At 40.9% G+C, this 20,309-nt stretch overlaps 1 protein-coding gene across 9 annotated transcripts in view; it reads left to right on the forward strand.

Annotated features, from left to right (window-relative positions):
* Nucleotides 1-20,309, forward strand: part of MAP4K3 (mitogen-activated protein kinase kinase kinase kinase 3) — a 339,362-nt gene that overhangs the window by 205,951 nt on the left and 113,102 nt on the right. For all 9 annotated transcript variants that reach the window (XM_075862768.1, XM_075862771.1, XM_075862769.1 and 6 more), the window contains exons 5-7: nucleotides 3,616-3,671; nucleotides 9,349-9,396; nucleotides 14,059-14,101. In XM_075862768.1, the coding sequence (XP_075718883.1) occupies nucleotides 3,616-3,671; nucleotides 9,349-9,396; nucleotides 14,059-14,101 (147 nt within the window). The remainder of the gene's footprint in view (nucleotides 1-3,615; nucleotides 3,672-9,348; nucleotides 9,397-14,058; nucleotides 14,102-20,309) is intronic.

A 20,309-nucleotide genomic window follows, 5' to 3' on the forward strand; every position in this document is an offset into this window, starting at 1 on the left:
CAAAAAAGCAGGACTTGTGGGGAGTTCCCTGTATGCAGCGTATATGCCAAAGTGGTCTAAGGAAGAGCAACCAGTGAACAGGCAACTGGGTTATGGGTGCCCAAGGCTACTGTAGCACAAAGTGCTGAAAAATTTACTCCTGGCTATGATAGAAAGGTGCATTTGGGGCTGCTCAGCCATAGACTGATCAGAGTGCCCAAACTGACCCATTATAAATGAAAGAGAATATATTTAATCATTTCATCAGCAATTTTCTATTTTTTTTTTTTATCAATTATCCAAGATCCATAAAAACACTACCCACCCACCAGGCCTTGCAATTATATCAAGCATTAATTCACCTACAAGCCTACTTTCACATCATATAGATCTATTATTACAAAACTACGTCTTCCAATTACCCACCTACTTGACAAGAACTTAAACAACAAAAATGGTCTCAAGGAAATATACTACTTACTATACATGTAACAGCTCTCTACAGCAACATCTCCTGTAAATTAGGTCTACAAACCATTACTACTACCCAACAAGGCTAGGCCCAACGCAAATACAATTAATTAAAGACCGTATTCGTTTCATTGTAGAAAATCATTCTTTTTCTAAAATTTACGGGCAGACTACAGGCGGAAAATTGCCCCTAGCTATGCCAATGTCTTTTTGGGTTAGGCTAGCGAAAAGAGAAATAGAACGGCGCTACATAGGTTGAGTACGTTCAGAAAACGTTATTAATAACAGTTGTAATGGAGGCTCACCTTATTGTATTGTGCTAATACATTAGCAGAACACTATACTTCATCTTGTGAGAATTACAAGGACGCTGTCTGTGCCAGGTTTACCCATGTAAATGGTACCTACTCTGCTGGGGTACTGTAATAGGAAACAAAATAAATCCAACCAGGGTTCCCGGTCTGGATTGGCAAAAAAAATGGCACTTGGCTGACGCGATCCTCACTAAGAACTCCAGTCACTCACAGACACGGTTATTTCCGTTTCCAAATGGACAACGAGTTTTGGAGAACAGAGGACCCCTTTATCAGGTCAAAAAGAGAGACATGTCTGATGAAGAAAATACTTACTAAGATGTTTCAAATGCTATAATGACCAGTGTCGTCGTTGTCAAATGGTGAATCATGGAAAATAAAAATGTAATGTGTAACACCACTAACAATAGATCAATATCAAATCCTTTATAAATTGCAACATCCGATTTGTCATCTACTTTTTGAAGTACCCTTGTGGCCTCTAATATGCGAGATGTACATCCCAACAAGTGCGAAAAAGGATGAATACACACCAATCCAAAATCAAAGGGAGCTACCTATTGCATAGTATATCACATCACTATTCAATGCCATCTGTCAGATCCCAGCTCCCCAAGCTTACCCTAATTGAGAAATAGCTTAGTCTACCAAAAAAGAAAAAAATGACAACCATAAAATAACATAGAAACTATAGGATCTTTACAATAAAAACTTTTTCAAATGGACTATATAAAACAATCGAATATACAGTTTAATGCCTCATGCACACGACCGTAGCCATGTGCACGGCCATGATTTTCGGGTCGGCCGGCTTCTGAGTGTCGCCCACGAGCCGCCTGCAAATCACGGGCAGTGCACATGGTCCATTATTTTCTATGAGCCTGGACCGCAGAAAACGGCCGTAATAAGACATGTGCATTCTTTCTGCGGTCCAGGCTCCTGGGCCATGCACGGACCGTGGAAACCACGGTTGTGTTCATGGGCCCCTAGAAATGAATGGGGCCGCAATTCTCCCATGGATAATCGGGGAAATTGTGGCCGCAAAAGCACGTTCGTGTGCATGGGGCTTAAGCATCATAAGAACAAATAAAATAACAACAACTTGGATTGTCTCTTCGGAAATAGTATCTGCTACATCTCATCATTTCATTTAGTCCTTATGACCTACCGATAGATTCCCAATGCATTAATTCTGATCTGGAGCTTGTTCCCCCATCTAGACACTAATAAGCCAGTAGTCTATTACGCATCTCCACAAAAATACTGTCAAATTCATGTCTGTTTTGAAAAATTTACAATACGGCTTTCGTAGGTACCCATTCAGACAATGATAAAACAATAGTCTAGTACGTATCTCCACCAAAACACTGTTAAAGGGGTTATCCGGGGTTCATGTTTTGGTACCCTTGCTGATTAGCTGTTTGAAGGGGCCGCGGCACTCGTACGGTCTCTTCATTGTTTACATGGATTTATTTTTAGTTTAAACTTGCATGCGCCGGTGCATCCATAATGTGTTGCTTGAAAACCCCGAAAATACACTTTAAATTCATCTTGTCGTCTTGAAAAATGGATCTTTCTGGCTTCCACATGTATTCCGTTAACAATAGCCCACTATGGCATTAGAGCTAATTCTTTTCTTTCGATATATTTGCCAATACCGTGTCAGCTCTTCCTATTTATCTAGCATCTTAACCACTAAACATGTATGGACCTGACATAGAAATTGTTGTTGATTTCAAAATGCATTGTCCCAAATAAAGCAACTTTACCACTTGGTTGACTGCAACATTTAAATTGTTGGCAGCGCTACTGCGAGTGCATTTTATTTTTATTCTTTTAAACTGCATTGCCACATCGGAACTACCAGATTACATCAAAAGGGCACCAGCCACCACAAGGATTCACTCTGCGCTATTGATAACGTTAAAAGGTGAGTTGAATATCGACATCACAGAAATCTCTTATTCCTATCTGTCAGGTTTCACACTATTGGCACACCTTTTTGGCTTACCTCTTTTCTATTATCATGGTGACCCCTGTTTACCACCAAAAGCATCTACAATGGGCACGTGGGCGTTAGAATGGGGCAATGGAAGAAGAAGGTGGCCTGGTCTGATGAATCACGTTTTCAATTACATCATGTGGACGGCCGGGTGCATATGTGTCACTTACCTGGAGAAGTAATGACACCAGGATGCACTATGGGGAGAACGCAAGCTGGCGGAGGTAGTGTGATAATCTTGACAATGTTCTGCTGGGATACCATGGGTCCAGGCATTCAAGAGGATGTTACTTTAATACGTATCACCTACCTACATAAACATTGTTGCAGGCCACGTACTCTCCTTCATGGCAATGGTGTTCCCTAATGGCAGTGGCCTCTTTCAGCAGCATAATGCGCCCTGCCACACTGCAAAATTGTTCAGGAATGGTTTGAGGAACCTGACAAAGAGTTCAAGGTGTTAACATGGCCTCAAAATTCCTCAGATCTCAATCCGATGAAGCATCTGTGGGATGTGCTGGAAAACCAAGTCCGATTCATGTAGGCCCCGCCTCGCAGCTTACAGGACTGTTTTGGCGGAATGAAGCCCATTTACATATTAGGCAGGTGGTTTTAATGTTGTGGCGGAATGGTGTATATAACCAAGTATGTTATTCTTTGACAAGTCTAGTCTGAAGAAATGTGCTCTGGAATAATTCTCTTTCTGGGAAAATAAATAAAAAGTTTGCAAAACTATTTGCATGTATGGTATGAATACCACTGTTTAGCCAATTTGTGTACAATGTACCTTGCTCACCGAACATTACTAGATTAATAGATGGTAAATGTGTTTTTTTTTCTTCCCCACAGTCACCGGGCCGCTCTCAGAACAACAGATTGCATATGTTTCCCGGGAAACACTGCAGGTACTTGAGCTGTCAGTTGTGTGATGGGTTATGTGAGTCAGAAGTAACCTTGGAGGTTTTGCTGTCCTAAGAATTCAATCCTGCGAGCACACCGTGTTTAACAGCACCGCTCTAAAGGCAAATTGCATCCTGTCATTGTGTGAGGCGGCAGCGTAACCTTCTATAACATCCCTCTGCTAACCTCTTGTACTGTACACTCTGTCGATTTACTTTTATAATGGTTACCAAGGACACGCGGTGAAAGCTGCAGTATTTTATTCTAGATCTCGGTACTTAAGAAGTGTAGGATGGCCAGTTGCGGCATATGCTTGAAGTATTTCCTTTGGTCTAGAAGTTGGAACATGTATCAGCCTGAATTGTGGCACACTTCTTACAGAAAGCAACGGCAGCTTACCAGGTTTACACTTTACCTGTAGCCATTATCTCTACAACATTACCAAGATTGTCAGATCATAGGGCTTATGTTGAAAGAGTGATATATTTATATACTGCAGGGCGTATCATCTGACTATGGAAGATATTGTAGCTACCCAGTGTCTGCGCGTCACACCATACGTAGAGTGTGAATCCCTTATTTCCTGCTGGGCCCTCAATGTTTGGCTCCCATTTTTAGGTAGTAGAGTATATGAGTAAAATATACAAGTTGGTATATTATATTATTTAGATGTTTCGGTAGGTACACTTTAAATGGTCGTAGTAATCGGATGCAATCCCCTTTAGCATACATTTGTAGTCGGAGGTGTAGCTTGAAGCTCCTGGGCCCCAATTCTGAATCTGTAACAGGGCCCCCTGCCTATCATATGCCATTAATAATACTGGTGTCTTATTATCTGGCAGAGAGGCCTTTGGGCTCCCCCAAACACCATGGTGCTGTTGTGACTGCTACCTCTGCACCCCCTATAGTTATGTCCCTGGTTTTAATGTGTAAATGGTTACCTAAAGAAAAAGCCCCTTGTGGGGAATAGGATGAGAGGTTTTTAATGTCCGCATCTTTGTAAAATCCCTCTCTAAATGCAGATGATCAGTGATGAGGTCTTCACTTGAAAATCCAGCCTTAGGCCCCATGTACACGATCGTAATTGCGGACAGTGAAATTACCGAACCATTCAATTCTATTGATCACGGACAACTTCCTGTATATTTACAGGAATGTGTCCAGGCTGTAGAAGTGTACCACAAAAGATGGGACACGTCCGTACTTTTGCTTTTACGGGCCAAAAATGCGGGCGGCTGTCGGCGACTTTGCCGTGCCTGCAATCACGGTCAGATTATGGGCACGGCCGTGTGCATGAGGCCTTAGTCAGCAGTAATGAATAGTCCTATGCAATTGATATAAAAAAAATCAGCAACATTTTTTGTAATACTTGAACTCTGTGTTTATCTTTACTACCAAGTCTTTGACCTAATTTTTCCAACTGTTCATCTGTGTTCACTAGCTTTAAAGAGGCTCTGTCACCAGATTAAAAATGCCAGATTTCAATTATTTTGAAAAACGATCATTTTTGAGCAAGTTATGAGCAATTTTAGATTTATGCTAATTAATTTCTTAATGGACAACTGGGCGTGTGTTTACTTTTGACCAACTGGGTGTTGTACAGAGGAGTGTATGACGCTGACCAATCAGTGTCCTGCACTTCTCATTGTTCCAGCCCGGCTTCTTTCACTGCACAATCACACTAACGATGGGCTGGAACAATGAGAAGTGTATGGCGCTGATTGGTCACTGATTGGTCAGCGTCATACACTTCTCCTTACAGCGCCCAGTTGGTAAAAAGTAAAAACACGCCCAGTTGGTCATTAAGAAACGAATTTGCATAAATCTAAAATTGCTCATAACTTGCTAAAAAATTATCGTTTTTCAAAATAAAAACCACTGGTATCTACATTACAGCGCCAATTAGATTATGTAGGAGATGGGGCACTTATAATCTGGTGACAACCTCTTTAAATATATTGTCAGCTTCAAATGATATCAACTGTCAGGGTCACATGTATTTTTTTTAATTATTATAATGTCACATCTATTTATGCAACCTAATGATTATCTGCGTGCTCCCAATAATTGTAGTCCCGCCTTGTGAATCTGATTACATCTAGTTCTATGACGTTTGTAATCATTGGGCCCACGTTCTACAGATACACTATTAAAGTTTGCATTCGAAACACATTTTGATATTAATATATTTTGCTCAGAAATATAACAGTACAGAAATACGATTTATTGCAGAGAAAACACCACCTACAGCTTTACCTCAATGAAATGTTAAATATTAGCTAAGTGGCGCTTGTTACTACTAAGTATATATTACGACGTAGCGGTCAAGTGAAGTTTTTTTACGCGACTGCATTTCAGCAAAGACCTGCGGTTCGCTTGAGATTTCACAAATAAAGTGAAATTTTGCCACAATTTTGTGGTAGCCGCAACATGACCACCACATTTGAATATACCCTAAGGCGGGAAATTCTCTGTTATTGAGGTTTCTGGAATATGCTCTTATGTCACTCACAAATGAGTCACAGAGGTATTTTATGACTTGATTTTAATTTCTTGGAATAAATGTTTTCAGCCCCATGTTATACTTGTTACTCATAGGCTTTGTTCATGCAGCTGCATCCTGACATTCATATCCGTGTCTCCATGTGCATACCCTGGCATGCTGTCATGGCATTCACAATGATGACAATGCAGCATCCTGAAGGCCTGGGCACTGCGGCCTGCACCACACCCACACACAGCCCTGTGTCAACATTAACACTTTACTGCTATGTTAGGTTAACAATAGTAATGTAGCTGACGAAAACCACTTTCGGCTTGAGGAATGTTTGCATATTGTTGTGTTTCTTTATGAAAAAGAGACCAGCTTATGCAAACAATAGGATAAGCATCATGGATGGAATCCTGATTCTGAGAGAAAGTGTTACAGATCATATGAACTATAAACCCGAAGTGCTGTCGTGTTAGATCTCTGTAAATAACAAGTAATAAGTATAAGACGGGTTCCCACACAGCGTAGATGCTGCAGAATTCTGTGAGCAAATTCCGCAGCATTCACAGTAGCAGCAAAGTGGATGAGATTTATCAAATCTAAGGAACACACTGCAAAAACAAAAAAACAAAAACTGCGGAAAGTGTTCATCGGTGTAACTTTCAATTTTGTGCTGCGTTTTGAAGCCATAAACATGAATGGGGAGCAGAAATTCTTCACTGAAATATGCAAGTTCAGTTTTCTACAGCGTTTATGCAGTGGAAAGGCAGTAACAAGCACCGGAAATCGCAGGGGCACAAAGTTTAATCCGCAGGTCAAACCGATGCGGGAAAAAAATGCTGCGTTTCCACAGCAAAAACGCACTATGTTTGAGTTCACACGCGGCGGACACACTGCGTAATAGCACGCAGTGCATCCGCCCTGTCTGCCGCAGGGAATTCCGGGCGAAAATGCACACCAAACTGTGGTTCAGTTTTCCGCCCGGAATGTCCGATGCGAAAAACTGCAGCACTAAAGCCGCCCGGCCTCCTGGGATGATGATCCCAGGAGACCGCTGCAGCGGCGGTCACATGGGATGATGCGTCATCCCAGGAGGCTGTCCCTCTGACGTCATCCAGGCCGGCCTCCTGGGATGACGTTTCATCCATGTAACCACCGCTACAGCCTGTGATTGGCTGCAGCGGCGGTCACATCAGATGAAGCGTCATCTCAGGAGGATTAAACACAGACTCCTAGGTAAATGTATTTATTTTTTCTGAGTTACGTATTTTGCGGCGGGATCGCTGCGAATCCGCCGCAAAAAAATGAACAACTGCTATTTGATGCAGGATTTACATCCCCATTGAATTCAATAGGGAAATCCCGCAACATATAAGCAGCGTTTACGTAAAGACAATTGACATGCTGTGGAATTAATTTCCGCACCACAGGTCAGTTTCTGAGCGGCATTCCCACTCAGTATTTACACAGCGTGTTTAAACCCCGTGTGGATGAGATTTGTTCAATCTCATCCACTTTGCTGCTACTGTATTTGCTGCGGATTTTCCACAACGAATTCCGTTGCTGAAAATCCGCAGTATTTACGCAACGTCTGAACTGGCCCTATTTGCTGCGGATTTCTGTGACATATTTACCTGTGTTTTTTTAGATTCTGTAGGGTCTCCTGCCTGTTGGAACATACCCTTAGATAACAAAACCATCCATCTTTCTGTCCTATGATCTTTTACACCCAGGATTTGCCATAGTCCACAGTTTATAGTCACATCAGTTCCTGTCCCTATTGGGGTCCACAATGTAATTGTCCTAGTTCAGACATACACATACTCTAAATACAATTTTTATAGGATATCATCTGCCCTAAATATGTCTTTTGGAGCGTGGGAGTCATTTTCGCAGTAACAATGAGAATATACAAACTCCTTGGGGTTATTGACCTGGTTGGAATCAATTCCAAGACCCCAGTGATGCAAAGTTGACAACACAAACCACTGACGTACATTATTTTATTTATTTTAACCGTTCAAAGTGTAGCGCAGCGGCACGAGAGGATCTGCTGGAGAAGGTTCGCCTATACAATATTAATTTATTAGTTTTCTTCTACAAACCTGCCCTCGCTTTTCACTGCCGGATATAGTCCATGTCAGATGCACAGGCAGTTAATCCTCTCAGTGCTAAATAAGAACGTCCTGTTTCTCACATTTACGGCTGGTACGCATCTTATGACCTCTCCGCAGGTCCCTTGACACTCCTGTGGTAGTCATTACACTAGACTTGATAATATCCTACTTCAGATTTTTACTTCCCCGTTCCTGTGTTAATACAAAGGAAACCGATTGTTTTACAGCTCCTAGAAGGGTTGACATTGCCTCTACTACGCAAACTATGTGCACATGCCGTTTTCATTGCTGGACAGTTGCTTTGTGCTGTTGCTGTTAATTGTTTCAATGCGTCAAAAATGAAGTTGCTTAGCAAATAGTCTTATTGTATTGTGTATACAGCTCCTGTGCAGACCTATGTGTCTCCATGGTAAGAAACTGCAAATAAACCCTGTGTAGTCTGGTCCTGCAGTCTCTTCCATCTCTTTCCTACTTGCTAACCTACAAAATGTATGTCAGTAAAAATTAGGGGACAGGATCCAGACTACACTGGTTTTGTTTGTAGTCTGTTACCATGGAGGCCTATGTTGTCTGTTATCTGACTACAAACAAGCCTGGTGTAGGAGCTGGAGTCACATAACAATAGGAGATTTTTAATTAAGACTATTTGGAAAGTTGCTTTATTTTAGATTCATTGGAAAAATTAAAATAATTGGTTACAAGTATGGACCTTTCCTTTAAAGGTAAAATCTACTTTTCAAAATATGAAGTTTACGGTGCTGTTTTTGCATTTAGAATCCCTTTAATACTCTGCTTTTACAGAATGTTATAATTGAGTACACAACTGCTTGTGAATCTTGTCATTCTGAGCACTGTGCTAGCAGCCGAGCGTGACTAATGAAATCTCGGCTGTTTTCAGCGTTACCCTGCTTACCCTCATTTGAAATATTGATATTCAGTTTTTTGCAGTAAAGGATGATTTTGTCCTTTTAGTTACATTCCATTTTGGGTCTATTCATCCCGTAAGAATTTGCAGTCCGATATTGTCTTAAATAACTTGGAAATCATTTTTTTATGTGGTTTTTTTTTTTTTAGGGATTATATTATCTACATAATAAAGGAAAAATGCACAGGGACATAAAGGTAAGAAAAACGTGGATCTTTTACAATTTAACATTTTATTCTGAATAATATTTTGTAGCCAATTGCGCCCGTCCTGCATTTATAGAAAGAATCCCGTGACCACTGACTGGACGTACTGTTTGAATAGTTGAATGCCGCACATTGCTTAGTCCCGCAAGTTTCACGTATTTTATAGATGTTTACAAGACAAATTGTGTGGTGAGCCTCCTCCCGAGTTTCATTTATCCATTGATTCAAGATTTTGGGATTCATTCTAAATATCTTAACACCATCAACACTTTTGCGGTGAGATTTTGAATTCTTTGTATTTCCAAACGTAGCGGTTTGTCAACATGTCCAAGGCTGGAGCTCCACAGGGCGTTTTAATCGCTTTTTTACTGCAGTATTGTAATGATTTTTATGTGCTGTGGAAAGCGCATACGTATAAACCACATGCATTTTACCGAGTATTCCCACGGTCTTGCGATATGGCTTTGGCCTTGTAGTTATTACTGGTGAAACACATTAAAAACCATGTGTTGCATCTGTAACAGCAGCATGGCCAAAACCCACATCAGGAAACCGCGGCGATTCAAGGTAAAATGCATGCGTTTTTTTTCACAGCAATCAAACCGCACATGAGAATCACTAAAAAACTGCAGTAGGAACGCAATCAAAACGCCCTGTGGAACTCCAGGCTAAAGACTTGGAATAATCCCCAAATAAGGCTCTGTTCAATCTGCGTTTCTATTTACGTATTTCTGTTCCATCATACGAATGGAAAAATAACGGTGTACCGAATCAGTCACATGACGGACACCATCGGCACCCTACGGGCCCTATTGAATTTAATGGGTGCTGTCTGATTTCCGTCACAGTGTCTCATTTTACCAGAAAAAATAGCGCAGCATACTGGGCTATTTTTTCCAGCATTTTTTATGCACACTGCAACAAAGGCTCTTGACAGGGCCGGCGACGCAAATTCGCATTATTGTAGGTCATCTGCTCTTGAAAAGATTGTATTCCATTGTATCACGTTGATAACTTGATAATAATAAAAGCGCTACATGACCACATCTAATGTTCACACGGCATGTGTTCAGGCTGAAAAATGCAAGGCAGAATTCAAGAGAAATCAGGTGTTTTTGGAGCTGCTTTTTAGAGCATTTTTGATTATTGCAAGCGCTTTTGAACCGTATTTTTAGGCGTATTTTCAAAACTTTTTAAAGCGTCAATGGAAAATGTGAAAATTCAGTTTACAAAATGCTTCAAGAATGTGACCTGTCCCTTCTTTTTACAAAGCAGATTTTTAAGTCAATGGGAAGCTGTTTGCAGACATATTTTTCAGTGTATTTCGAAACATAATACGAGTGTGTTACACTCCAATATCCGCCTGAAAATATTCTGTGTGAACATTGCCTCAAAAGCATCAGTCACTGAAATTCTCTTTTTCTTTGTGCTTGGATCCATCATTGTAGAATTGTATAAGAAAATATATATTTTGCACCATGTGATCATTATTTTCTCGAGATAATTTACGTTAATCATTAGGGTTTCATTCCACCAAGCCCTATAATACATCATTAAGGGCCTGTTCACATCAGCGCTGGCTTCCATTCATCTGTTCCGTTCAACCTTTCCGCCAGAGGAAAGCCAAACGGAAACTATCGCTATGGTTTGCATTACCATTGATTTCAATGGTATTTTTTCTTTTTCAGTTGGTATCCGTTTGTTTCCGTTTTTTTTTTCACGGAAACAATAGCATGGTCGACTGATACCAACTGAAACAGAAAACATACCGTTGATATCAATGGTAATTAAAACATAAGCGATAGTTTCCCTTTGGCTTTCCATTCATTTATTCCTCTGGCGGAAAGGTTAAATGGAACAGATGAACAGAAGCTAGCGCTGATGTGAACAGGCCCTAATGCCTCATGCACACGACCGTTGTGCCTCTCTGGCTGTTTTTCATTTCAATTTAGTGGGTGAATCGGGTCAGTGAAAAATGATTAGAGTCTCCATTCCGAGGAAAGATAGAACATGTTCTATCTTTCCTTGGATCACCGACGGGACTCGGATGGCGCACACGGTCGTGTGCATGAGGCGTTAGGCGCTTCCTCTATATCCTGACAGCTGAATGAGTAACCGTGATTGGTCAAACCCTCACTGACACTCCAGCTGTCAGCATAAGGCCTCATTCAGACAAGCTTATTTAAATACGGAAGTGGAACAGAGAATTATATGGACAGCAAATTCGACACTTAGGACCAGTTCACACAGAGTTTTTTGACGTGGAAACCGCGTCGTAAAACGCATCAAGACACGGCCGAAAATGGCTCCCATTGATTTCAATGAGAGGCGGTTTTTTACCGCGAGCGGAAAAACCGTCTCGCGTGAAAAAGAAGCAACATGCCCTATCTTCAGGCGTTTACGTCTCTGACCTCCCATTGACATCAATGGGAGCCAGAGAATGCATATTTCACTGCGTTTTTGCCTGCGGCGCTCAATGGCCGCGGGCGAAATATGCCACAAAAATTCGGCAAACGGCCTGCAGGCAGATCAAAATCTGCCTCAAAATTCCAGACGGAATTTTGAGGCAGAATTTTCTGCCTGCAAAAAACTCTGTGTGAACATAGCACGTGTTTTTGTGTCAATATTTGTTCAGTATTTTGTTTACATTCGTTTGTATTTGGCTCCATATTTACATTCACCTGTTTATTTCTTCCTCACGCTATAGATGACAGCAGTAGCTGTGCAGCGATTAAGTCCCACACAAACTTTACCGAAGTGTCGGGATTGTGAATAGACATCACATCCTGGCTGGAGGCAATGTCTATTCACTCTCAAGACACTTGACACTGTGGGTGTATGTGACAGCACAGCGTGATCTCGCTAGATCACGCTATGCTGAGTATGAATGGAGAGAAGTGTATGACACTGATTGGTCAGCGTCATTCACTCCTCTTTACAACGCCCAGTTGGTCAAAAGTTAAAAAACGCTTGGGCATTAAGAAAGTCATTAGCATAAATCTAAAATAGGTCATAACTTTCTCAAAAATGATTGTTTTTCAAAATAAAAACCACTGCTGTTATCTACATTACAGCGCCAATCACATTATGTAGGAGTTAGGACACTAATAATGTGGTGACAGAGCCTCTTTAAGAAGGTGATTATGCCAGCTTTCTTTAGTTCAGAAAAACCCAACTGAATTGCCTTCACACAGACAGAGAGCGCTGCAGAACCACCAGTCTGTGTGTGTTTTCGCGGGAGGGAACACAGCGCAAGCCGCCCGGACACTGTCCGTAGCTGATTGGACAGTGTCAGAGCGAAGAGATGACGCCCCCTTGCCATTTAGTTAGATAGAAACGCCCCATTGACAGTTCAGGGGCTTATTTATATATTGGGAGACAAATATAACGGCACCAATATGTAAATAACGGAGGAAGATAGGAAAATAATTTCAAGTGAGACAGTGTTTGTGAAGCCCTGCCCATTACATGCTGCACTCAGCTTAACATGTATGAGCACGGGAAAGGTTCTCTTTAAAGAAACAGAGCACCATAACCTTATTAAGAACGGAAAGATGGTCAAAATCACTTATGATGCTGGTAGGTATTTTGGGGATACGATATCTAAGGATGGCAAACTAGGGAGCACAAAATAGAAAAGAAAAAATAAAAGCACTTTCTCCTCTCTGCAATCTCGCTTTAAGGCTATGTTCACACGGGGTATTTTGCCGAGTTTTTTGACGCGGAAACCGCGTCGCAAAACTCGGCAGAAACGGCCCGAGAACGCCTCCCATTGATTTCAATGGGAGGCGTCGGCGTCTTTTTCCCGCGAGCAGTAAAACTGCCTCGCGGGAAAAAGAAGCGACATGCCCTATCTTCGGGCGCTTCCGCCTCCGACCTCCCATTGACTTCAATGGGAGGCAGGAGAAAGCGTATTTCTCGCTGTTTTCAATGGCCGCGGGCGAAAAACGGCGCGATAATTGCCGCGAAAATCGGCGTGCAGGGAGAGGAATATCTGTCTCAAAGTTCCAAACGGAATTTTGAGGCAGATATTCCTCCCCCAAAATACTCCGTGTGAACATAGCCTTATGATCACAAATACATATTTTCAATTAAACCGTGTCAAGCAGTAATGTGTTTAATATACTGTGACGGGTTTGTTAAGCCACTGCAGCGTTTTTGATTCTTTTTTCATGTGACAGGTTTTTAATCTTTTACTTTTCCAAATAATTATTTCCTTTTCATGAGGCAAAGTAAATATTGTGTTCTTGGACAAAGTTGAATTACTGCAGATGGATGTAGAGCTGCGCTGCCAGTCACTCTGACATTTTCATACATCATGTTTTCTCGGCCACGTTTTTTTCTTGTAGAGGGGATGATGAGAGTGCGACGAAGCAGAATGAATGAAAAAGAAGGATATTGGTTTTTGGATTGGATTAGAAGTGAAAGAATAAGGGCAAGAATCTTGTAAGCTTTCGCATGTAGCTATATGATTACGAGGTGTGAACAGACACGTTATAATGTCAGTGTAACCAGACTAATTTACCCTGCAGTAAGATGGATCTGCTCTTCTGCGATTTTGGAACCGTTCTTTTAAAAAAAAAAAAATATATATAACATTGAGTTATTTCCTCAATAGACTATTCATTTAAACGAAATTTTCTTTCATTTTAGGGAGCAAACATTCTTCTGACAGATAATGGTCATGTAAAGCTAGGTAAGTGATGATGATTATTGACATTTCTTGTGTAAGGCTTGGGTCAGGATGGTCCTTTTCCCAGGAACCTACCAACTAATTGGGTCATGACAGACTGAGCGAGTTACTAAAATTATATATTTAGGTTGAGTTTAAATAATACAAAAAAAAAAAATCTCTCATCTATTTGTCTGAGTGGAGAAGGGATACAAATAGCATATCTCATTCTAGAGGACCTAACGCGTCTATGCATTGATTTCAATGGGCAATGTATAATGCCTGATGTCCCCTGTGGTGGTGCTGCAGGGAATTTGAACGCTTGCTGCTGAGTTCCTTCGCAGATTACTGATCACTGGAGGTCCCAGCCATGATCAACTTATTGTCAGGGGATCCTTGTTATAAAAATACTGACATGTGTTTTGTGTGATAAAATATGAAATTTCCCTGGGTATTGAATGTCTGTAAACAAGTCACACTCACTGATATGTGTCATGTGACTGGTTGCTGCCAATGGATGTGAGGCTATAATGAGAGGAGAGAAAGTCTCACTTGTTAATGAGAATACATAAACATCACAGTATAATCACAAGTCAATTAAACTTTAGGGATATCGATCTATCCAGTTAGGAATCAATTTCACCTGGTTTGGTGCAAATGAAAGTGACAACAGGTGGACTAGAGGGTCATCAGTAAGCCAAATCCCCAAAAGGGAATGGTTTTGCAGGTGGTGGGTGCAGACCATTCTTCTCTCCTTATTCTTCCTGACTGATTCTTCACTAGTTTTGCGTTTTATTAGTGTTCTGGAAACTACTGGTAGCATGAGCCGGTACCTGTAGCCGATTCAGGTTGCACAGGTAGTCCAGCTCCTCCCGGATGGTACATCCAAATGTGCCATCGCAAGAAAGTTTGCTGTGTGTCCCAGCACAGTCAAGAGCATGAAGCAGATACCAGGACACGGGTTGTTAGACGAGCAGAGCCGGATAGGGCCGTGGAAAGGCAACAACCCATCAGCTGGACTGGTGTCTGCTCCTTTGTGCAAGGAGGATCAAGAGGAGCACTGCGAGAGCCCTGAAAAATTACTTCCAGCAGGCTACCGGTGTGGATCAAACTGTCAAAAAATACCTCCTTGAGGGTGGCATGAGGGCATCCAGCATGACCGGTTTGGCAGTAAGTCATTGATGGTCTGCGGAGGCCTTAGAAGGGCGCACAAACCTCCACTTGATTGCCAATGGTACCCTGACTGCTGTAAGGTACTGGGATGAACTCCTCAGAGCCGTTGTCAGATCTTACGCTGGGGCAGTGGGCCCTGGGTACCTCATGATGCATGACAAAGCCGAGCCTAATGTGGCCCGAGTGTGTAGGCAGTTCATTGCTGCCATTGACTGGCCCTTACGTTCTCCAGACCTGAATACAATCTAAAACCTCTGGGACACTATGAATAAGTGCATCCGACCCTGCCAAGTAGCACCACAGGCTGACCAGGAGCTCACTGATTCCCTGATCCAGATCTGGGAGGAGATCCCCTGGATACCATCTGTCATCTCATCAGGAACATGCCTAGATGTTGTTGGAGTGCATACGTGGGCGCTATACTTACTACTGAGTCACATTATGAGTTGCCATGATGAAATTCAAGGAAATTGAATCCTGTGATTTATATTTTTTGCAGGATGATTTGGAATCAAGTCCTCAAATTGGTTGATGATTTTGGTCTTCATTGACGGCTGATACGTGTCTTTGCTGTCAACAAATTACATAATTTATATCAGTAAAGATTCTTCAACTTTAATCTTAGATCTGATGTGTGATTTAAGCGTTCCCTTAATGTTTTTGGAGCAGTGTGTATGTATGTATGTGTATATATATATATATGTGTATATATATATATATATATATATATATGTGGATATATATATATATATATATATATATATGTGGATATATAATATATATATATATATATGTGGATATATAATATATATATATGTGGATATATATATATATGTGTGTGTGTGTGTATATATATATATATGTGGATATATAATATATATATGTGTGTGTGTGTGTGTGTATGTGTATATATATATATATATATATATATATATATATATATATATATATACTCACGCATACACGGTATATATATTATGAGTAGTTCACGCTTCCAAAAATACTATAAAAGTACAGCTTATTCATGGGCCACTTTAGGATGACATTTCATTGCTTTTGTGTCCTCAGTCTTCAGTGATCACCCGGGTGGATGCGGTTCAATGACAAGTCCCTGAACACTCAGCATTCATATATATATATATATTTTGTGACAACTTGTGGGAGAGTCAGCTTACCATCTCCAGCTCCAGGACAAGATGGTTGGCACATTCTCACACCAACACGGTGGATTAGGATGAAAACTGGCCGCAATTAGAGTTATTATCTTCATACACAGGCAGTTTTCCAAGACGGTGCAAAAATAAACCCCAGGCCGTCCAGCCTCTACTAAACATCTAGCATCCCTAGCTATCAGGATGAGAATCCTACTGTGCAGCACCTAAAAACAAACACTTGTTATTACCAGAACTGTTGACTTCCAGAAGCTGGCAATGCCTGTCTTCTTCAGGCTGGGAGCACTGTGTGAGTAGATCACACTTTATTTAAAGCGGCTCTTTCACCAGTTTAATACTTCTCTATCTCCTACCTAATCGAATAAATGCTTTGTTTTTGTTTTTCTTTAAAATCGTTAATTATTATTGACAAAGTTCTGATCATTTTTATATTTATGTAATTTTTTTCTAAATGCCCAACTGTTTTTTGTTTTTTTCAGGTTCAACTGCCCAGCGTGATCTCCGCTAGAGTCGCGAGATCATTCTGTGACGTCACTTACTCCAGCAGTTCCTCCACCGGAGCGACGGGAGAGTGACCAGACATTGCCTCCAGCCGTGCCAGGACAATTATCCTCCTCCGTTGCAGTCCTGGCACAGCTGGAGGCGATGTCTGGTCGTTCTCTCGTCGCTCTGGTGAAGGAACTGCAGGAGTAAGTGACGTCACAGCGTGATCTCGCGATTCTAGCGGAGATCACGCTTGACTGTGATTAAAGCTGGGCATAAATTAAGATAAGTGTATGACGCTGATTTGTCAGTGTCATACACTTTTCTTTACAACACCCACTTGGTGAAACAACAAAAAACACCCAGTTGGGCATTTAGAAAAAATGTACATAAATCTAAAAATGATCAGAACTTTGTCAATAATAAATGTTTTTTCAAAAAAAAAAAAACACAAAACAAACAGTAGTTATCTACATCAAAGCATTTATTAGATTAGGTAGACGATAGAGAAGTATTAAACTGGTGACAGAGCCTCTTTAAAGGAGCCCTCACAGCTTTCAACTAATTAGACTCATAAAGGCAGCCCATACCCTGGACTGTCCTAAACATGGATTGGAACTTTCCTCTTCTCTTACACTACAGCAACTAATCTCTTTTTCAAGATTTTTCACATACTAATATGAAGAGAGGACAAATACATTCTGATTATCAGACTTTGTGACCAAATCCTGCATTTTAGTAGCTGCGCTTCTACAATATACAGTACATTCAGAAAGTCTTCAGACCATTCCACTTTTTTCACATTTTGTTATGTTGAGGTCTTGTGCTAAAATAAAAAAAATATTCACGTTTTTCCCCAGCATTTTACACTCAATACCCCATAATGACAAGTGAGTTTTTCCCCGTCATTCTGCACTCAACTATTAATGACAAAGTGAAAACAGAATTTTAGAAAGTTTTGCAAACTTATTAAAAATGAAAAACTCAAATTTTGCATGGACATAAGTATGCAGACCCTTTACTATGACACTTGAAATTTAGCTCTAGGGGCCTCCCATTTCTCTAGAGCATCGTTGAAATGTTTCTACACCTTGATTGGAGTCCACCTGTGGTAAATTCATTTGATTGGACAGGATTTAGAGAGATACAGCCCAGTCTATACAAGGTTTCACAGCTGACAATGCATATCAGAGCAAGGACCAATCCATGAGGAGGAAAGAACTGCCTGTAGAGCTCAGAGACATAATTATGTGGAGGCGCAAATTTGGAGAAGAGTACATAACATTTTCTGCTGCACTGAAAGTTCCCAAGAGTACAGTGGCTTCCTTAACTCTTAAATGGAAGAAGTTTGGAACAACCAGGACTCTTCCTAGAGCTGGCCACCCCACCAAACTAAGTAATCGGGGAAAGGGCCTTAATAAGAGAGGTGACCAAGAACCCAATGGTCAATCTGGCTGAGCTCCAAAGATCCTGTGTGGAGATAAGAGAAACTTCCAGAAGGTCAACTATCACAGCAGCACTCCACTAATCTGGGCTTTATGGCAGAGTGGCCAGAAAAAAAGCCTATCAGTAAAAGACACAGAGGCTTGGAATTTGCAAAAAATCACCTAAAGGACTTGGACTATGAGAAACAAGATTCTGTGGTCTGATGAAACAAAGATTTAACTTTTTGTCCTCAATTCTAAGCATCATATTTCGAGGAAACCAGGCAATGCCCATTACCTGCCCAATACCATCCTTTCAGTAAAGCATGGTGGTGGCAGCATCATGCTGTGGGGGTGTTTTTCACTGGCTGGGACAGGGAGACGGGTCAGGGTTTCTGGTCAGGGTTAAGGGGAAAGATGAATGGGACAAAGCACAGAAATAATCTTAAAGAGGATCTGTCACCAGTTTATAAGTGCCCCATCTCCTACCTAATCTGATAGTCGCTGTAATGTAGATAACAGTTTTTTGTTGTTTTTTTTCAAAAAAATGTTTATTTTTGACTATTTTTTGTTTTATGAACTTTTCTTCTAAATGCCCAACTGGGCATTTTTTTTTACTTTTGACATTACTTCACGCTGTGCTGAGAGTACAGCTGAACATGAATGAAGAGAAGTGTATGACGCCGATTGGTCAGTGTCATACACTTCCCTTTACAATGCCCACTTTCTCAAAAGTAAAAAAAACGCACAGTTGGGCATTTAGAAGGCATCGGCATTAAATGAAAAATAGTCATAACATAAAAAAAACTAAAAATTGTTGTTATCTAAATTACATATATCAGATTAGGTAGGAGATAGGGCACTTATAAATTGGTGACAGAGCCTCTTTAAAGAGACTCTGTCACCACATTATAAGTGCCCTATCTCCTACATAAGGAGATCGGCACTATAATGTAGGTGACAGCAGTGCTTTTTATTTAATAAAACGATCTGTTTTCACCACTTTATTAGCGATTTTAGATTTATGCTAATGAGTTGCTTAATGCCCAAGTGGGTGTATTTTTACTTTAGACCAAGTGGGCGTTGTACAGAGGAGTGTATGACGCAGACCAATCAGCGTCATGCACTCCTCTCCATTAATTTAGGCAGCGCATAGGGATTCCTTTAGATCGCTATGTGCTGTCTTATACTAACACATTAACGATACTGAAGTGTTTAGACAGTGAATAGACATTCCACGGGATGTCTATTCACAATCTGTGCACTTCGTTACAGTTTGTCTGGTAGTTACAGCAGAGCAAAGCGTAATCTCGCTGTAACCTGTCATTTACCTCTGCTGTAAATACCACAGACAGAGTAATGAAGTGCAGAGATTGTGAATAGACATCCCGTGGAATGTCTATTCACTGTCTAAACACTTCAGTATCGTTAATGTGTTTGTATAAGACAGAGCGTAGCGATCTAAAAGGATCCCTATGCGCTGCCTAAATGAATGGAGAGGAGTGCATGACGCTGATTGGTCAGCGTCATACACTCCTCTGTACAACACCCACTTGGTCTAAAGTAAAAATACGCCCACTTGGGCATTAAGCAACTCATTAGCATAAATCTAAAATCGCGAATAAAGTGGTGAAAATAGATAGTTTTATTAAATAAGAGGCACTGCTGTCATCTACATTATAGCGCCAAACTCCCTATGTAAGAGATACGGCACTTATAATGTGGTGACAGAGCCTCTTTAAAAAAACGATCTATTTTCACCACTTTATTAGTGATTTTAGATTTATGCTAATGAGTTGCTTAATGCCCAAGTGGGCGTGTTGTTACTTTAGACCAAGTAGGCGTTGTACAGAGGAGTGTATGACGCTGGCCAATCAGGGTCATGCACTCCTCTCCATTCATTTAGGCAGCGCATAGGGATCCTTTTAGATCGCTATGTGCTGTCTTATACTAACACATTAACGATACTGAAGTGTTTAG

The sequence above is a fragment of the Rhinoderma darwinii genome, chromosome 4 (assembly GCF_050947455.1).
Source record: "Rhinoderma darwinii isolate aRhiDar2 chromosome 4, aRhiDar2.hap1, whole genome shotgun sequence".
NCBI lineage: Eukaryota > Metazoa > Chordata > Amphibia > Anura > Rhinodermatidae > Rhinoderma > Rhinoderma darwinii.